General features: G+C 45.4%; 1 protein-coding gene across 7 annotated transcripts; it reads left to right on the forward strand.

Annotated features, from left to right (window-relative positions):
- The first annotated feature begins 6,277 nt into the window (after positions 1 to 6,277).
- On the forward strand, positions 6,278 to 18,877 carry TMEM225B (transmembrane protein 225B). 7 transcript variants are annotated; one of them, XM_054497174.2, is made up of 7 exons: positions 6,288 to 6,600; positions 8,151 to 8,256; positions 8,419 to 8,499; positions 12,536 to 12,746; positions 14,892 to 15,038; positions 15,825 to 15,962; positions 18,505 to 18,877. In XM_054497174.2, exons 3-7 carry the CDS (start codon positions 8,488 to 8,490, stop codon positions 18,675 to 18,677), a joined length of 681 nt encoding a protein of 226 aa, XP_054353149.1. In that variant the 5' UTR covers positions 6,288 to 6,600; positions 8,151 to 8,256; positions 8,419 to 8,487; the 3' UTR covers positions 18,678 to 18,877. The 7 variants fall into 7 exon arrangements, with proteins under 7 accessions (XP_054353153.1, XP_054353152.1, XP_054353146.1 ...); XM_054497176.2 differs by having other exon boundaries at positions 6,288 to 6,367; XM_054497173.2 differs by having other exon boundaries at positions 6,446 to 6,600; positions 8,422 to 8,499.
- Positions 18,878 to 21,288: the final 2,411 nt, after the last annotated feature.

Here is a 21,288-nt window from a genome sequence, read left to right on the forward strand (position 1 = left end):
ATTGGTAGCTTGATGGGGATGGCATTGAATCTGTAAATTACCTTGGGAAGGATGGCCATTTTCATGATATTGATTCTTCCTACCCATGAGCATGGAATGTTCTTCCATTTGTTTGTATCCTCTTTTATTTCCTTGAGCAGTGGTTTGTAGTTCTCCTTGAAGAGGTCTTTCACATCCCTTGTAAGTTGGATTCCTAGGTATTTTATTCTCTTTGAAGCAATTGCGAATGGGAGTTCACTCATGATTTGGCTCTCTGTTTGTCTGTTATTGATGTATAAGAATGCTTGTGATTTTTGCACATTGATTTTGTATCCTGAGACTTTGCTGAAGTTGCTTATCAGCTTAAGGAGATTTTGGGCTGAGACAATGGGGTTTTCTAGATATACTATCATGTCATCTGCAAACAGGGACAATTTGACTTCCTCTTTTCCTAATTGAATACCCTTGATTTCCTTCTCCTGCCTAATTGCCCTGGCCAGAACTTCCAAAACTATGTTGAATAGAAGTGGTGAGAGGGGGCATCCCTGTCTTGTGCCAGTTTTCAAAGGGAATGCTTCCAGTTTTTGCCCATTCAATATGATATTGGCTGTGGGTTTGTCATAAATAGCTCTTATTATTTTGAGATACATCCCATCAATTCCTAATTTATTGAGAGTTTTTAAACAGCATGGTACTGGTACCAAAACAGAGATATAGATCAATGGAACAGAACAGAGCCGTCAGAAATAATGCCACATATCTACAAGTATCTGATCTTTGACAAACCTGACAAAAACAAGAAATGGGGAAAGGATTCCCTATTTAATAAATGGTGCTGGGAAAACTGGCTAGCCATATGTAGAAAGCTGAAACTGGATCCCTTCCTTACACCGTATACAAAAATCAATTCAAGATGGATTAAAGACTTAAATGTTAGACCTAAAACCATAAAAACCCTAGAAGAAAACCTAGGCATTACCATTCAGGACATAGGCATGGGCAAGGACTTCATGTCTAAAACACCAAAAGCAATGGCAACAAAAGCCAAAATTGACAAATGGGATCTAATTAAACTCAAGAGCTTCTGCACAGCAAAAGAAACTACCATCAGAGTGAACAGGCAACCTACAAAATGGGAGAAAATTTTCACAACCTACTCATCTGACAAAGGGCTAATATCCAGAATCTACAATGAACTCCAACAAATTTACAAGAAAAAAACAAACAACCCCATCAAAAAGTGGGCGAAGGACATGAACAGACACTTCTCAAAAGAAGACATTTATGCAGCCAAAAAACACATGAAAAAATGCTCACCATCACTGGCCATCAGAGAAATGCAAATCAAAACCACAATGAGATACCATCTCACACCAGTTAGAATGGCAATCATTAAAAAGTCAGGAAACAACAGGTGCTGGAGAGGATGTGGAGAAATAGGAACACTTTTACACTGTTGGTGGGACTGTAAACTAGTTCAACCCTTGTGGAAGTCAGTGTGGCGATTCCTCAGGGATCTAGAACTAGAAATTCCATTCGACCCAGCCATCCCATTACTGGGTATATACCCAAAGGACTATAAATCATGCTGCTATAAAGACACATGCACACGTATGTTTATTGCCGCATTATTCACAATAGCAAACACTTGGAACCAACCCAAATGTCCAACAATGATAGACTGGATTAAGAAAATGTGGCACATATACACCATGGAATACTATGCAGCCATAAAAAATGATGAGTTCACGTCCTTTGTAGGGACATGGATGAAATTGGAAATCATCATTCTCAGTAAACTATCGCAAGAACAAAAAACCAAACACCGCATATTCTCACTCATAGGTGGGAATTGAACAATGAGAACACATGGACACAGGAAGGGGAACATCACACTTCGGGGACTGTTGTGGGGTGGGGGGAGGGGAGAGGGATAGCATTGGGAGATATACCTAATGCTAGATGACGAGTTGGTGGGTGCAGCGCACCAGCATGGCACATGTATACTTATGTAACTTACCTGCACATTGCGCACATATACCATAAAACCTAAAGTATAATAATAATAATAATAAAAGAAAAAAATAGATTAATGGGTAAATAAACCATAGTACATTCAAAAAAAAAAAAAAAAAAAGCCTATCTGGAAGTCTCACCCTCCACTTTCTATTTACAATTCATTGGCCAGGACATTGTGACATGGTCACACTTACCTTGAAAGGAGACTGGGAAATGCAGTTTTCGATAAAGACATATTACTGTCCAAATTAATATCAGGATTGTGTTATTTAGTTTAAAAGTTGAGCCTGAGTATTGGGTAAGCAACTAACAGCTTCTGCTACAAATCCTAGGCCCAATAGAAACATATTTGGAGGGGAATATACTTTTATAGATTTAAGAAATGACACATAAAACAAAAAAGAATAAAATTAATAAATCAAAAAAAAAAAGAAGTGTTATTTCATTAATATCACAGTGTGTAAATGCTCTGTGTAAACACTGTGATTTGATAAATATCAGAAGCAATATTTCATTAGTATCACACTGTGTAAACACTTTGATACGATAAATATCAGAAGCATTATTTCATTAATATCACAGTGTGTAAACAATGCGATATGATAAATTTCAGAAGCGGTATTTCATTAATATCATGGTGTGTAAACTCTGTAACATGATAAATATCAGAAGCGATATACCATTAATATCACAGTGTGTAAACACTCTGTGTAAACGCCGTGATATAAAAAATATCAGAAGTGATATTTCATTTATATCACACTGTGTAAACACTGTGATATATCAACAGAGATATTTCATGAATATCACTGTGTGTAAATGCTCTGTGTAAACACTGTGATATGGTATCAGAAGCGATATAGCATTAATATCAAAGTGTGTAAACACTATGATACGATAAATAGCGATATTTCATTAATAACAGTGTGTAAACACTGTGTAAACACCGTGATATGAAAAATATTAGAAGCGATATTTCATTAATATCACAGTGTAAATACTCTGTGTAAACACCGTGATATGAAAAATGTCAGAAGCGATATTTCATTAATATCACAGTGTGTAAATACTCTGTGTAAACACCGTGATATGAAAAATATCAGAAGCGATATTTCATTAATATCACAGTGTGTAAACTGAGAAATATCAGAACCAATATTTCATTAATATCACAGTGTGTAAACACTGGATATTATACATCTTACAGTGATATTTTATTCATATCACACTGCGGAAACACTGGATATTATAAATATCACAGGGATATTTCATTTGTATCTCTATGTATAAACAGTGGATATTATAAATATCATCGATATTTCATTTATAGCCCTATGTGGAAACACTGGATATTATATATGTCACAGCTAAATCTCATTTATATCTCTGTGTGGAAACACTGGATATTATAAATATCACAGCAAGATTTCAACTTTATTCCTGTGTGGGAACAGTGGATATTATAAATATCACAGCGATATTTCATTTATATCCCTTTGTGGAAACACTGGATATTTTAGTATTTCATTCATATCCCTATGTGGAAACACTGGATATTTTAATACTTCATTCATATCCCTGTTTGGAAACACTGGATATTTTAATATTTCATTCATAGCACAGTGTGGAAACACTGCATAGTATAACATTTCATTCATATCCCTGTGTGGAAACACTGAATATTATAATATTTCATTCATAGCATAGTGTGGAAACACTGGATATTATAATATTTGATTCATAGCACAGTGTGGAAACACTGAATATTATTTCATTCATAGCAAAGTTTGGAAACACTGCATGGTATAATATTTCATTCATTGCACAGTTTGGAAACACCGGATATTATAATATTTCATTCATAGCACGGTGTGAAAACACTGGATAGTATAATATTTCATTCATAGCATAATGTGGAAACACTGGATAGTATATTTCATACATAGCACAGTGTGGAAACACTGTATATTATAAATGTAACAGCGGTATTACATTAATATCACAGTGTGAAACACTGGATATCAGTAGTGATATCGATGATGTTAAAAACATAACACAGTGTGTTAACACTGCGTTATCACCCTGGATGTCAGTAGTAATATCATGGATATTATGAATAATATCACAGGGTGCTAACAGAGTGTGTTCACACCCTGGATATCTGTAGTAACATCAGAGACATTATGAATAATATCACAGGGTGTTAACACAATGTGTTAACATCTTGGGTTTCAGTAGTGGATCAGTATCAGGATATCATCTTGGATATCACAGGGTGATATTATTCATAATATCATGGATATTAATTGTATTAACACCCTGGATATCAATAGTAATACACTGGATATTATGAATAATATCACCGTGTGTTACAACAGTGGATATCAGTAGTAATATTGTGGATATTAGGAATAATATCACAGTGTGTTAACACAGTATGTCAACACTGGATATTAGTAGTAATATCATGAATATTCTGAATAATATAACATAGTGTGTTAACACTGGATATTAGTATTAATATCTAATATGTGTTAGTAGTAATATCACAGATATTATTAATAGTGTCACAGTGTGTTAACATAGTGTGTTAACACTAGATATCAGCATTAATATCATGGATATTATGAATAATATCATGGTATGATAACACAGTGTGCTAACAAACATTGGATATTATGAATATCATAGGTAATATTAATATCACTGTGTGCTAACACTGAACACTATGAATATCATAGATATTAATATCACATTTTGCTAACAGTGTGCTAACACTGGATATTATGAATATCATATAAATTATTAGTATCACAATGTGCTAACACTGTGCTAACACTGGATATTATTAATATCATAGATATTAATACAGGGTGCAAACACTGGATATTATTATTAGCAAGTCACAGGGTGCTAATACTAGATTTTATTAATATCATAGATGATATTATTAACACATCACAGGGTGCTAACACTTGATATTATTAATATCATAGACATTATTAACACAGCACAGGGTGCTAACACTGGATATTTTTAGTATCATAGATATTATTAATATTGCAATGTGCCAGCATTGGAAATTATTAATGTCACAAATATTGGTAATAGCACAGTGTGCTAACACTGGATATTATTAATATCACAGATATTATAATATCACAGTGTGTTAACACAGTGTGCTAACACTGGATATCACTAATATGATAGATAATATAGATATTAGTAATATCACAGTGTGTTAACAGTGTGCTAACACTGGATATTATTAATGTCACAAATATTAGTAATATCACAGTGTGCTAACACTGAATACTATGAATATCATAGATGTTAGTAATACCACAGTGTGTTAACACAGTGTGCTAACACTGAATATCATTAACATTACAGATATTAGTAATATCACAGTGTGCTACTATTAAAATAATAGTGTTAATACTATTGACACCATATTATTAATATAATAGTGTTAACACTATGTTATTAATATGAGTGTTAATACTACTAACACTATATTTTTAATATGATAGTGTTAACACTACATTACTAATATGTGTTAACACTATATTATTAATATAATAATGTTAATACTATTAACACTATATTATTAATATAATAGTGTTAACCGTATATTATTATTATTATTTGAGACAGAGTCTTGCTCTGTCGCCCAGGCTGGAGTGCAGTGGCGCCAGCTCTGCTCACTGCAAGCTCCGCCTCCCAGGTTCACGCCATTCTCCTGCCTCAGTCTCCCGAGTAGCTGGGACTACAGGCGCCCGCCACCACGCCTGGCTAATTTTTTGTATTTTTTAGTAGAGACGGGGTTTCACCGTCTCTTGATCTTCTGACCTCGTGATCAGGATGGTCTTGATCTTCTGACCTCGTGATCAGGATGGTCTTGATCTTCTCACCTCGTGATCCGCCTGCCTTGGCCTCCCAAAGGACTGGGATTACAGGCGTGAGCCACCGCGCCCGGCCTAACACTATATTATGAATATAAAATAGTGTTAACACTATATTATGAAACACTATATTATTATTATAGTGTAGATACTATTACATTATTAATAGTGTTAACACTATTATCATTAATATAATAGTGTTAATACTATTAACACTTTATTATTAATACTATTATTATTCCCATTTTACAGAATAGACGCCCAGGACCCAGGAAGGAGACACAGGAAATTTATTCAAAGTCCCCATGCTGGTAATGGCAGAGCTAGGATTTGAATTCAGATCCCTGACGCTCTCTATTCCTCCGCCCCCACCCACCCGTGAGCGAGGCCGGTACTGTGGGCAGACACCAGGGCCAGGTTTCCCCACCCTCCACCCGCCAGGTGTGCGGTGACCGGGGCGGCAGGTAGGGAGGTGAGCCCGCGTCTCCTCCGCAGAGCTGGAGCTGGAGCTCCGCTCAGAGGCCCAGGCTCAGTGGGCTCCTCCCCGGGTCGGGGCAACCCCCCGCCGGGGCCTCTGGGGCCAACGGAAGCTTCAGGAGCGCGGTGGAGCCTGGAGGGGCGGGCCAGGGTCCCACCGTGACCCGCCTGGAGGGCAGCCCAGCTCTGGGACGCGAAACCCCCTACGACGGTGCCGCAGGTGCAGGGAAGGGTAGAGGGGAGACCGGTAGAGGGAGGGGAGAGCAAGGTGGCCCCACAGGTTGGGAGAGGATGTGGGGAAGTCCCCCTACCCACCCAAGGCGGAACATCGCCTAACTGGCAGGGGCTGGGGGCGGATGGCCTGGTTAGGGCCTAGCTTGGGGTCTTGAAAATATCCCTGTGGCTTTGGGGCCACGGAATGGCGGAGTCCTGGCATTCGGGGGAAAGGGCCGAGGAGGGTTGTCAACGGGAAGGAACCTCTGACCCTACCCTGGGTCAATGTGCAGTCCAAGTTGCCACAGATGACCGGAGGAAACAGTGGGAAGGGAAGGTCTCTTTCCCATTCCAAACCAGGATACCCTTCAGGTCGCCCACTTCCTTCATCCCCAGAGCAGCTGCCGGCTTTCCCGGGAAGCGCCAGGGCCTGGGAGGTGCGGGGCTGCAGCTCAGGCACTGAAGGGGGCCTAGGGTCCAGGAACCTCCTGCCAAGCCAGTGGTCCTCAGATGCTGGTCCAGGCACCACCACGGGTTACACAGCTTTTCTTACCTCCTGGTGTTATGGGTCCTTTTTTTTTTTTTTTTTTTTTTGAGACGGAGTCTCGCTGTGTCGCCCAGGCTGGAGCCCAGGCTGGAGTGCAGTGGCGCGATCTCGCCTCACTGCAAGCTCCGCCTCCCGGGTTCACGCCATTCTCCTGCCTCAGCCTCCTGAGTAGCTGGGACTACAGGCGCCCCCACCACGCCTGGCTAATGTTTTTTCGTATTTTTAGTAGAGACGGGGTTTCACCGTGTTAGCCAGGATGGTCTCGATCTCCTGATCTCGTGATCCACCCGCCTCGGCCTCCCAAAGTGCTGGGATTACAGGCGTGAGCCACCGCTCCCCGCCCATGGGTCCTTTAAAAAATAATAATTTGGCCAGACGTGGGGCCTCACGCCTGTAATTTCAGCACTTTGGGAGGTAAAGGTGGGAGGATCACTTGAGCCCAGGGGTCGCCTGGGCAACATAGCAAGACCCTATCTCAAAAAAAAAAAAAAAATTAGCCAGGTGTAACGGCATACACCTGTAGTCCCAGCTACTCGGGAGGCTGAGGCAGGAGGATCGCTTGTGCCCAGGAGGCATGAATGCACCACTGCACTCCAGCCTGGGTGACACAAGACTCTGTCTCAAAAAACAACAACAAAAAATTGAATAAAAACCAAACCAGTGACAGTAGATAAGTTGCTTTGTTTTTAATGCTCTTGGCAAAATAAAAAGTTGGCAGTCGTATATTCCCCCATTCTCTCTCCCTTTCTCACACATGCACATCCCTATAAGAAAGCATTCTCTGGATCCACAGAATTCCAGATTTGGGAATCACTGAATTGAACTGCCGGCCATTGGTGGCTGGTGAGACTGTCCTGGCAGTGATGCAGTATTCTGGTCCCTGTGCCAGCACTGATGGGCTGTGGAATCCTCCACCAGTCATTCCCTCTCTCCAGCTCTCCAGCTCTGCTTCTGTACAAAAGGATCTTGTACAAATCCCCTCTTGTATTCAAATATCTATGATCTTTCAGCTTGGCCTATATCCGTGCTGGTCTTAAGTTGTGTATCCGAAGATGTAACCTTGTCCAGTGCTGGCACTAAGGGCTGCTTCAGGGAGGGCCCTGGCCTGGTGCCCAGGTAAAGGAGGACAAGGTCCTCATCACTGGAGAGTGGAGGGGGCAGTGGGAACGGGACAGATAAGAGGTAGTGCCCTGGGGTATGCCTGGCCCCAAAGTAACCCCAGGTTGTGAAGATGAAAGCACTGCATCATATAATGTGTTTCTGTGTCTCTCTCCCTAGTAGTTCCAAGAGCCTCTGAGTTCCTGTCTTTTTTCATCTCTGAATCCCCACCATTGGCCTACATTGGGAATGGGGCGACCTGTAAGTGCACAGTGAATTTTTGCTGAGGGAGTGGCTGGGAGGGCTGCATGGAGTGGACAGGACCAAGCTGCATTTTTCAGGGGATTGGGGTTTGGAAAATTTAGGGGAGCAGAATGGGCACCCCCCACCAGGAAGGAACCCAGGTGTTTTAGTCTGTTCTCATGCTGCTAATAAAGACATACCCAAGACTGGGTAACTTATAAAGGAAAGAGATTTAATTGACTCCCACCACATGGCTGCGGAGGCCTCACAATCATGGCTAAAGGTGAATGAAGAGCAAAGTCACGTCTTTTATGGTGGCTGGCAAGAGAGAGCTTGAGCAGGGGAACTTCCACTTATAAAACCATCAGATCTTGTGAGACTTATTCACTACCACGAGAACAGTATGGGGGAAACTGCCCCAGTGATTCAATTATCTCCACCTGGCCCTGCTCTTGACACATGGGGATTATTACAATGCAAGGTGAGATTTGGGTGGGGACATAGCCAAACCAAATCACCAGGTACAGAGGCCAGAGGAGCCTGGGGATGACGGTGATGTTCCAGGTGTGGAGGGAGATGTGGCAGGCATGGGGACAGGAAGGTTGGAAGGTTGGGGAACTTTATGAAGGGAAAACTGAGAAGATGAGAAAGGCTAGGGTTTGGGTGAAGGAGAGAAAAAAAGGTAGAAATAAAGGAGACAGAGATCACTTCTAGTCACATTCTGGTGGAGATGGGGTAGACAGGAAGAGGTGCCCCCTATCAAATGACAATGCCCAGTGTACTCCCATCTATACAGAGGACAGGGTCAAGATGCAGCCATGACTCCTTTCCATTGAGTTCTAATACTAGAAGGACGCCTCAATGCCCTCTGGTCCAACAGACTTCATCATTTTAGAGAGAAGGAAGTGGAAGCCCTGAGGTTGGGGTGACTTGTATGACCCAGAGAGTGGATGGGAGATGGAAAGGGGAGATTTAAAGAGAGGGAAGGGCCGGGTGTGGTGGTTCATGTCTGTAATCCCAACTCTTTGGGAGGCCAAGGCAGGAAGATCACTTAAGCTCAGGAGTTTAAGACACCCCGGGCAACATAGTTAGACCCCTGTCTCTACAAAAAATTAAAAAATTAGCTGGGCGTGGTGGCATGCACCTGTAGTCCTAGCTACTCAGGAGGCTGAGGTGGGAGGATCATTTGTGCCCAGGAGGTTTAGCCTGGGCGACAGAGTGAGATCCTGTAGCTGAAAACAAAAAATAATAAGGAAAGAAGGGAATAATTCAATTTTTCAAGTGGGAAGAAGAGAAACTAGAGAATGTCAGAAAGGAAGAGAAAGTACAAACATTTTCAAGTCACTCTGACAGCATCGAAGATGAACATGTGTTTACCTGTTTATAACCAGGGTATTTGGGTGTGGGGGGTTCGGGAAGGGACCCACACCTCTGGCCTCTGCCATTAGGCTTGTTCAGCCATAGCCATTGGTAGCTCTCAGAGATGCCCCCTTCCCTGGCTGCAGCAAGTGTCTACATGGGCAAAGACGCTCCCTTCCCTGGCTGCAGTGAGGGTCTGCATGGGGATTGGGTAGAGGCCCCAGTGCCTGCACTGTGCAAGGTTTGCACAGGGTGTGGGAGCAGGGAAGGAAAGCACGCTCACTTTGGGGGCTTTGTGCTCTCTACTCCCCAGGCATAGCTTGAAAACCGTGATGCTGCCAAGCCCAGCCTTGCACAGGCAAGAGTCCCCAGGCCTGGCTTTGGGCAGGACTTGGAAAGAAAGGCTGTCATCTTGGAGTGCACCTCCCTTGTCACATCTTCCTTTCACCTCCTGATGCCCCCTTTCTGCACTGCCAGGTAGCCGGGGTCATCACAGTGCCACCTGGAGGCCTCTGGCCAGGCCCACCCTCCCTGCAGCTCCCATCACCGTCCCTGCTTCCTTTCTTCCCATTGCTGGATAACTCTCATTCCTCAGAGCTGCCAGGCTCAGCACAGACAGAGGGGAAAGCAGATTCGTTGAAACAATTTGTCCTGAAGTTGGGTGTGGCCTCCAGCCCCTTCTCCCACAGGGATATCTGAATTTTAGAAATCTGCCCTCCATCCCTGCCCTCCCAACTTTAACCAAGCACCTGAGTGCTCAGCACTGTGTTGGACACTTTGGTATGTGTTATTTCATTTGGTCCTCTCAGTGGGCAGGTGTTATAATATATCCTTCCTTATCATTAGGCAGGTGTTATATCCTTCCTTTTCCAGATGGGGAAAGCAAGGTCCTGAGACTCTGAGCAAGTTCCCCAAGATCACACAGCTAGGAAGTGATGAAGCTGAGACAAGACCAGCCAGCACTTACCCACTACGGTGTAACTACTCATTCAAAAGATGACATCTTTTGAAAATTTTTATTCTTTTAGAGACAAGGTCTTGCTTTGTTGCCCAGGCTGGAGTACGGCGGCATGATCATAGCTCACTGCAGTATCTAACTCCTGGGCTCAAGAGATCCTCCTGCCTCGTCCTCCCAAGTAGCTGGGAACTACAGACAGGCACATGTCCCCATGCCTGGCTAATTTTTAACAATTTCTTGTGGAGACTGGTCTGACTGTGTTGCCTAGGCTGGTCTCAAAACTCCAGAGTTCATGTGATCCTCCCACCACAGCCTTCCAAAATGCTGGGATTATAGGCATGAGTCACCAGTGACTGGCCACAGAAGGAGACATCTTAGTGACAGATGGTGATGAAAGAGAAGATGGGTTTGGGGGAGGAACTCCATGTGATAGGGATCCTTCACTGAGGGCCCGGGCTGCAGGAGGCTCTATGAAACACCAGAACTCTTTGTAAAACTTCCTGTTTGTACATGACCTGCTCATTTCTCAGCAGGGGCTCCTCCTGCCCACGTGGACCCCTCCCCACCTAAACCCACAGTTCCTGTGGTCAGAAGGCCAGTCACTGAATAAGGGCACCTAAGGCCCCGGTCTGAATATCTCCCCTTGGTTCTCAGTCTGAAATCCCGAAAAGAAGACAGTTGACTGCAAAATAGGCTGGAGTTGTCCTTCTGATGGCCGGTAGAGGTGGCTGTTGATAGAATTGAAAGCTTAGGGCTGGGTGCGGTGGCTCACACCTGCAATCCCAGCACTTTGGGAGGCTGAGGCGGGTGGATCACCTGAGGTCAGGAGTTCGAGACCAGCCTGGCCAACATGGTGAAACCCCGTCTCTACTAAAAATACAAAAATTAGCTGGGTGTGGTGGCGGGCGCCTGTAATCTCAGCTACTCGGGAGGCTGAGGCAGGAGAATTGCTGGAACATGGGAGGCGGAGGTTGCAGTGAGCAGAGATGGTGCCATTGCACTCCAGCCTGGGCCGACAACAGCAAGACTCCATCTTAAAAAAAAAAAAAAAAAAAGAATTGAAAGCTTAGTACTTTCGTTTTTTTATTTTAAAATTTTTTTTTTTTTTTTTTTTTTTTGAGACAAGGTCTTGCTCTGTCACCCAGGGTGGAGGGCAGTGGTGTGATCATGGTTCGCTGCAGCCTTGACCTTCCTGGGCTTCGGCGATCCTCTCACCTCAGGCTCCTGAGTAGCTGGGACTACAGGTGTGCAACGCCATGCCTGGCTAATTTTTGGTAGAGACGGGGTTTCGCCATGTTGCCCAGGCTGGTCTTGAACTCCTGGACTCAAGCGATCCGCCTGTCTCAGCCTCCCAAAGTGGTGGGATTGCAGGTGTGAGCCACCGCACCCAGCTGAAAGTTGAGAACTTTAAAGCTGAAGAGGCCTTGTGAATGGCCCAGTTCAATCTCCTCACTTTACCAGAGGAAGAAACTGGGGCTCAGAGAGGAAACCTGACATGCCCAAGATCACCCAGTGATTTAGCGACAGAAAATGTTTTATGCATTTTTTTTTTTTTTTTTTGGTCTGCTGCAGAGGTGTGTAGGCTGTAAAGTTAAGCAAAGAAATCATCATTTACTGAGCTTCACATGTGCGTCATACACAGCACTGACATTTCCCCAGCCATTGTCTCCTTCCCTCTGTGCTGCAGGAGAATTTGGGTCGGTGTCCCACCTCCACGATCACTTTTCTCTTACACAGGTGATGCTGACGTTAGAGGACAAGGACATGAAGGGATTCTCCTGGGCCATAGTCCCAGCCTTAACCTCCCTAGGCTACCTGCTTATACTGGTGGTCTCCATCTTTCCCTTCTGGGTGCGACTGACGAACGAGGAGTCCCATGAAGTCTTTTTCAGTGGCCTATTTGAGAACTGCTTCTATGTCAAATGCTGGAAGCCTCGACCCTTGTCCAGTAAGGAGGGATGGAGGCGGGGAGGAGAGAGAGGGAGATGGGGCCAGTGTCGGGACAGAGGTGGGGGGTGAAAGAACAGGGTGGGAGCAGAGAGGACAAAATCTAATTAGCTCAGGGCTGGACGCGGTGGCTTGCACTTGTAATCCCAGCACTTTGGGAGGCCAAAGCCAGAGGATTGCTTGAGGCCAGGAGTTCGAGACCAGCCTGGGCAACATAGCCAAACCCTGTTGCTACAAAAATAAGAAAATTAGCTGAGCATGGTGGCATGTGCCTGTAGTCCCAGCTACTCAAAAGGCTGAGGTTGGAGGGCTCCTGCTCGAGCCCAGGAGTTCGAGGCTGCAGTGAGCTGTGATCGTGCCACTGCATTCCAGCCTGGGAGTGAGAGTGAGGCCCTGTCTCAAAACAACAACAACAACAACAACAACAACAACAAAACACAAAAAATTAACCAGGCTTGGTTAACCCAAGGGTAGACTCTGGGATATCTGGGGCTTCAACAGCAACTTTGACTCCTTATCCCACTGCCAGCTGCCCACCTCTGCCAGCTCAGGAGGGTATGCAAACTCATTTTCACATGGGTCTGCATCATGCCAGCAGTCAGAGAACAAATCACCCTGTTATCAGACTCTGGCTCTGCTAATTTTGGTCTATTTCACTACTTCTGTTGTTGTCGTTGCTTTTAGAGATGGGGTCTCACTCTGTTGCCCAGGCTGAAGTGCAGTGGCATGATCATGGCTCACTGCAGCCTCCAACTCCTGAGTTCAAGTGATCCTCCCGCCTCAGCCTCCTGAGTAGTTGGGACTACCTGTGCTCACCATAGCTCCCAGCTAATTTTTTAATTTTATGTTTTGTAAAAAACAGGATCTCGCTTTGTCACCCAGGCTGGTGTGATCATAGCTCACTGCAGCCTCCAACTCTTGAGTTCAAGTGATCCTCCCACCTTAGCCTCCTGAGTAGTTGGGACTACAGGTGTGCACCACAGCTCCCAGCTAATTTTTTAATTTTAGGTTTTGTAAAAACAGGATCTCGCTCTGTTGCCCAGGCTGGTGTGATCATAGCTCACTGCAGCCTCCACCTCCTCAGCTCAAATGATCCTCCTGCCTCAGCCTCCCAAGTAGCTGGGACTACAGGTGTGCCCTACCATGCCCAACTTTTTAAAATTTCTTGTAGAGATGGGGTCTTACTATGTGGCCCAGGCTGGTCTCCAACTCCTGGCCTCAGGCAGTCCTCCCACGTCAGCCTCCCAAAGTGTTGAGATTACAGGCGTGAACCATTGCACCCAGTCTCACTCCTATTAACTAGGAAAATTAAATAAAGATGTGGGGATTCCCTCATTGTTCAGAACATTTTGACCTCACAAAGTTCTGATTTTCCACAGGCGAATTACTTCAGGGTAACCAATACAGGTGTGATTCTTCACATTTGCACGTGCAACAAATTTTATCACAAGAGTTTGATTTTGTGTTGCTTTTTAAAGCCACCATTTTCCCCTAGTGGATGATACATGGTTTGGTACAACCAAATTCACATAATAACATTTGTTAAGGCCAGGCACGGTGGCTCACGCCTGTCATCCCAGCGCATTGAGAGGCCAAGATGGGAGGATCGCTGGCGCCCAGGAGGTTGAGGCTGCAGTGAGCTATTATGGTGCCACTGCACTCTAACTTGGGCGACAGAGCAAGACCCTGTTTCTACAAAACATAAAAATAAAAAAATTAGCCAGGTTTGGTGGTGCATGCCTATGGTCCCAGCTACTCTGGAGGCTGAGGCAGGAGGATTGCTTGAGCCTGTGAAGTCGAAGTTACAGTGAGCTGAGATTGCACCACCACACTCCAGCCGGGGTGATAGAGTGAGACCCTGTTTCAAAAAAAGAAAAAATATATTTATTAAGAACTGGTGATTTCAATGTCTGACATTGTCAATTTAATTTTTTTCTCCATATTTCTATGCCATTGGGAATCAAATTGTGGGGCCAAAGCATTCTTGGGGCCAAAGTGGCATGGTCACAACCTTGGTCCCAAGGCCATGCTTTGGGATCCAAGGGTGGTGGAGGCTCCCGGGGCCAGCCCTGCCCAGGCTCTGTGGGACTCTGACCTTTTTGGGTCAGGGTTCCCAGCTTCAGCCCCACTTCTCCCTCCCCTGCAGTTTACATCATCCTCGGCCGGGTTTTCCTGCTCTCTGCAGTTTTCTTGGCTTTCCTCACCACCTTCATCATGGTGCCCTTTGCATCCAAGTTCTTCCCGAGGACCTGGAAGCAAAACTTTGTGTTAGCCTTCATCAGCTTCTTCACAGGTGTGGAACAGCTAGGTGATCCCTGACCTTCACTAGGGCCTGGGGAAGAGTCCAGAGAAAGAGGGGTGTGCAGTCTCTGTGATGTCAAAAGAGGCATAATTTTTCTTTTTAGGGACAGGGTCTCACTCTGTCACCCAGGCTGGAGTGCAGTGGTGCGATCATAGCTCACTGCAGCCTCAACCTCCTGGGCTAAAGTGATCCTCCCACCTCAGCCTCCCAAGTAGATAGGACTCCAGGCATGTGCCACCATGCCTGGCTAATTTAAACATTTTTTTTTTTTTGGTAGAGATGCGGATCTCGCTGTGTTGCCCAGGCTGGCCTTGAACTCCTGGTGTCAAGCGGTCCTCCTGCCTCAGCCTCCCAATTGCTGAGATTACAGGCATGAGCCACTGCACCTGGCCCCTTTTGACATTTATAAAGGGTGACCCAGGCTCCACCCTGAGAGGCTCCCAGGCAAATGGTGGAGGTAGAGCACATGCAGTAGGAAAATGGGATTGCATTTAATCCAAAGTGTTGCACCCAGAGGGTGCAACCTGAAGTGAGCTAAGGGCAGATGCAGAGGGTGATAGGAAAGGGAGTTCTGATGATGGTTCCCTGGGAGGTGAAGCACATGGGCTTTGAAGATGAGTCAGAAAGGAGGGGGGGACAGGCATCTGGGTGGGAGTTTTGTTTCAAAGAGGAGGCAAGGATGAAGGAGGCTCCAGGGAGGAGCCACAAGGGGTGAAGTTAGGAGGGAAGGCAGGCAGCATGGGAGGAGAGCGAGGGTGCCTCCCTGTGACCCTGCAGGGGCCTGTGCCTTCCTGGCTTTGGTGCTGCATGCCCTGGAGATCCAGGCTCTGAGGATGAAGCTCGGCCCCCTGCAGTTCTCCTTGCTGTGGCCTTACTACATTCTGAGCTTCGGCATCTTTCTGTTCATAGTGGCTGGTGAGTGTCCAGGGAACCGTGCCCTGCTTCTTGTCCTCGGTCTGGATTTAGGAACCTGTCTTGTGGAAGCCCTCCCTTTAGATTCTCTAGAATTGCACTGTTCCAAACTGCAGCTGCCAGCTAGACGTGGCTATTTAACTTTCGTTAATTAAAATAGCTATTGGCCAGACGTGGTGGTTCACACCTGTAATCCCAGCACTTCGGGAGGCCGAGATGGGTGGATCACTTGAGGCTAGGAGTTTGAGACCAGCCTCGCCAACATGGTGAAACCCCATCTCTACTAAAAATACAAAAATTAGCTGGACATGGTGGCACATGTCTGCAATCCCAGCTACTCGGGAGGCTGAGGCAGGAGAATCGCTTGAACCCAGGAGGCAGAGTTTGCAGTGAGCCGAGGTCACATCACTGCACTCCAGCCTGGGTGACAGAGCAAGACTCCATCTCTAAAATAAAATAAAAAGTTACGAATTCAGTTCCTCAGCCATACTAGCCACATCACCGGTGTTCAGTAACCACATATGTCCAGTGGCTATTGGACACTGTCATATTGGACAGTGCAGACAGAGAAATTTCCTTCTCCACAGAACGTTCTACTGGACAGCACTGCTCTGGAGCTTCAACCCCATCCTTGGCCTTCCTGTTCTTATCCTTCTTGACTTAGAACTAAACTCTTTCAAATTTTTATAGTCTCCCTTCCACCATCCTGGTTCCTTAGGCTGTCTATTCCTGTCTCTACCTTTTTTTTTTTTTTAAGAGACAGAGTCTTGCTTTGTTGCTCAGGTTGGAGTGCAGTGGTACAACTGTAGCCTCCAACTCTGGGGCTCAAGCGATCCTCCTGCCTCAGCCTCTTGAATCACTGGAACTACAGGCATGCGCCACCATGGCCAGCTAGTTAAAAATATATATATATACACACACACACACTTACATATATTTATATACACACATATATGTGTGTGTGTCTATATACATATAATATGTGTGTGTGTATATATATGTATATATACACATATAGATGTATATATGGCCAGGTGCACTGGCTCACGCCTGTCATCCCAGCACTTTGGGAGGCTGAGGTGGGTGGACCACCTGAGGTTAGGTTAGGAGTTCAAGACCAGCCTGGCCAACATGGCAAAAACCCATCTCTACTAAAAACACAAAAATTAGCTGGGTGTGGTGGCACGTGCCTGTAATCCCAGCTACTCAGTAGGCTGAAGCAGGAGAATCGCTTGAACCCAGGAGGTGGAGGTTGCGGTGAGCCGAGATCTCACCACTGCACTCCAGCCTGGGCAACAGTGGGACTCCATCTCAAAAAAACAAACAAAGAAACAAAAAACCACATATTTATTTTTATTTCTTAATTTCCCCTTCACCAAATAGAGTTACAATATTTTATATTTTAACCTTTTAATTCCATTTTTCCATGATTTCCATGAATTCTTTGAAGTTCTCTCACATTTTATTTAAAATTTTTGTGGCTTTTAGTGGGAGAGTAGTCTGCTATAATGCTGAAAATAGAAGATGTCTTTTACCTTAGTCTTCATCTTAACACAGCATTGATCATTCACTCAAGATATCTCCATTTGTTGTCTCTTTTTTTTCCCGAGATGGAGTCTTGCTCTATCACCCAGGCTGGAGTGCAGTGGCATGATCTTGGCTCACTGCAACCTCCGTCACCCGGGTTCAAGCAATTCTGCCTCAGCCTCCCAAGTAGCTGGGACTACAGGCACCCGCCACCACGCCCGGCTAATTTTTATATTTTTAGTAGAGACGGGGTTTCACCATGTTGGCCAGGCTGGTCTCCAACTTCCGACCTTGTGATCCACCCACCTCGGCCTCCCAAAGTGCTGGGGTTATAGGCGTGAGCCACCGCGCCCGGCCATTTGTTCTTTTTTTTAAAGGGACAAGGTCTTGCTCTGTCGCCCAGGCTGGTGGGCAGTGGTGTGATCATAGCTCACTGCACCCTTGACCTCCTGGGCTCAAGTGATCCTCCTGCCTCAGCCTCCCAAGTAGGTGGGGCTTCAGGCTCATGCCATCATGCCTGGCTAATTTTAATTTTTTTTTATAAAAACGAGGTCTTGCTATGTCACCCATGATGAGTCTCGAACTCTTGGGCTCAAAAGACCCTCCTGTCTCAGCTTCCCAAAGCACTGGAATTACAGGCGTGAACCACCATGTCCATCCCTCATTTGTTCTTATTCATGTCAGTTGTCTATCTTTTACTTCACTGAAGGTCTTGGGTTGGGCCTGGGTTTTGTGTTGGAACTTCCTTTCCCTAAACCCTAGGTTTTTTTTTTTTCACCCATTAATGGGCTACATGATTGCTGAGATGTCTTCTAGGTGCTGACCATGGGTCTGTGATTTTATACATGTATTTGTACTTCTTGTCCTTTGACGCATCCTGTCTGTAATCTCTCTCTGTAATACCCTAGACTGGGGGGCAGAATGAGGGAGGGCGGCTCTGGAGCTAGAGGGACCTGACTTCTAGGGCGTGGATCTCTGGACTTTCTTTGATCTGACCCAAACCTTGGCTGTTCCCTAGGTACCATCTGCCTCGCTCAAGAAATGGCCTGCCCTTGCTGGCACTTGTTGTCCACTTCCCAGAGGATGGAGGAGGACCACGGGAGCCTGTACCTGGACAATCTGGAGAGTTTGGGAGGAGAACTGAGCTCAGTACAAAAGGAGACACAGGTGACAGGAGAAACAGTCATCTAGCCCAGGACATGGCTTCTCTACCCTTCTTCAAGCCATGTGAGTGTACACATGTAGCTGTTTGTAGTCCTCCCCACCTTCTCTGCCAGTATCTGTGCCTTTGAGGAGCTTCTTGCGTGTCAGATCAACTCTCCACCTCCCCATACTCACAGTGATTCTATCTTGCTTGTATGTGAAATTTGCTAAAAGTCCTTTCAACTCTTCTGAGCTTCCTGAGTGACGTTTTTGCAGGTATTTTCAATAAAAAGAAGGGCTATTTTGTTCATCCATACTTCAAAAACCAAGTCCACAGGGCAGGAGGGGAGGGAGGAATATTACAAGATAACCAAGTGAAATGGGATTTTGCAAAACAGAAACCGTGCAGAATACAGAATATACTTGGGGGAATGACAACTATTTGGGCTGGTGGCACAGGGGTAAAAGAATTTACCAAGATGGTTGTAGATAAAGAAAGGCAGATTTATTAAAGGAAGTATAAAAGTACATTGCCGGGCTGGGCATGGTGGCTCATGCCTATAATCTCAGCACTTTGGGAGGCCGAGGCGGGTAGATCACCTGAGGTCAGGAGTTCAAGACCAGCTTGATCAACATGGAGAAACCCCATCTCTACTAAAAATACAAAATTAGCCGGGTGTGGTGGTGCATGCCTGCAATCGCAGCTACTTGGGAGGCTGAGGCAGGAGAATCGCTTGAATCCAGGAGGTGGAGGTTGTGGTGAGCCGAGATCGCGCCATTGCGCTCCAGCCTGGGAAACAAGAGTGAAACTCCATCTCAAAAAAAAAAAAAAAAAAACATTGCCAGGGAGCAACAGGCAGAACCAGCAGAAGAGGAGCTGACTGAAAGGAAACAAAGACTTGTTGGAGATTTGATGGCATAGTGTTTATGCTGTATGATGAAGAGGGCTTTGTGCAGTACTGATAATGCCAACGTTGCAGTGAGCTAACTTGCAGGTGTCTGGTGATAGCTTGGGCGCAGGAAGATTGTGAGTTATTTGCACAGGAGGTCTACGTGTCCTGGACCATGAAGAAAGGCCGACTTGTAGCTTATCTGCTTCTTCTTTTTGCTTTCTCCTATCATTTCCCTATAGCCAGAGGCCTCCCCAGTGCTCCTCCAGCGTGCTCCATTCACAGCCCTATGGTGCTTACATCACGGGGAACACTCAGCCTCCCAGCAAGAATGGGTGTAGCTGGGAAGAACACATGCGTGGGGCAGTGGGGCAGCTAGAACAGTGATCCAAGCCCTCCACTGGCTTCATCTCTATATTAGTCTGTTTTCACGCTGCTGATGAAGACCTATCTGAGACTGGGTAGTTTATAAAGAAAAAGAGGTTTAATGGATTCACAGTACCATGTGGCTCAGGGTGGGGGTGCCCACAATCATGGTGGAAGGCAAAAGGCATGTCTTAAATGGTGGCAGGCAAGAGATAATGAGAACCAAGCAAAAAGGGAAACCTCTTATAAAACCATCAGATCTCATGAGACTTATTCACTACCACCGGAACAATATGGGGGAAACCGCCCCCATGATCCAATTATCTTCCACTGGGCCCCTCCCACAACACGTGGGAACTATGAGAGCTACAAATTCAAGATGAGATCTGGGTGGGGACAAAGCCAAACCATATGAATCTCCATCCTTCATCTCAAAGATACCACCTACCAATGGCTTCCCACTTCTCTCTCCAAAGAACAAATGTGCAGAAAAAGCTCTTAGCACTTAAGCAGTGCAAGTTCTAAAGCAAGTGCAGGGAGCTGTGGATGTCTTTTGGGAGAGGAGATACAATGGACATGGCTAGAGTCATGTGGACTCCATGGCGATTAAATAGCATTCATTGAAGGTGAACTCATGTGGTACACCTTGGGGTACAAAGACATTTCAGAATTTGTCCCTGTTCCTAGAGGCAAACACCCAAGCAGAGGAACTAAGACATACACACTTGAACAACCAATTTTTTTGGAATTTATTTTATTTTTTTTTTTGGAGACAGAGTCTCACTCTGTCACCAGGCTGGAGCGCAGTGGCACGATCTAGGCTCACTGCAGCCTCTGGCTCCCTGGTTCAAGCGACTCTCCTGCTTCAGCTTCCCGAGTAGCTGGGACTACAGGCGTGTGCCACCATGCCCAGCTAATTTTTGTATTTTTAGTAGAGACAGGGTTTCACTCTGTTGGCCAGGATGATCTTGATCTCTTGACCTCGTGATCTGCCCACCTTGGCCTCCCAAAGTGCTGGGATTACAGGCGTGAGCCACCGCGCCTGGCCTGGAATTTCTTATTATATTTCTCCCCAAAAGGTATCTTGGGAATTTCTTATAGGGATATGACTACAGCCTATTTCCAAGTTGTCTCACTTTTTCATCTTAAAAAAGAAACCATAGGAACTATAATTGTCAGTGAAACTAGGAATAGAGAACATCTACAAACTCCAACTTATGTATCTGTGGCCCAAACCACCCCAATCCAGCAGAACCAGTTTGGGAAGCCACAGATGGGGGACTGGCTTGGTGGGCACAGTAAGGCAGATTAGAGAACATATAGGGGTTCCAGGGGTAGCAAATTTCAAATCATTAGCAAATATCAACCCTCAGATGCCTGAGAAGGACCCACCCTGAGAGGGA

This window comes from Pongo pygmaeus, chromosome 6 (genome assembly GCF_028885625.2).
Source record: "Pongo pygmaeus isolate AG05252 chromosome 6, NHGRI_mPonPyg2-v2.0_pri, whole genome shotgun sequence".
Taxonomy (NCBI): Eukaryota; Metazoa; Chordata; class Mammalia; order Primates; family Hominidae; genus Pongo; species Pongo pygmaeus.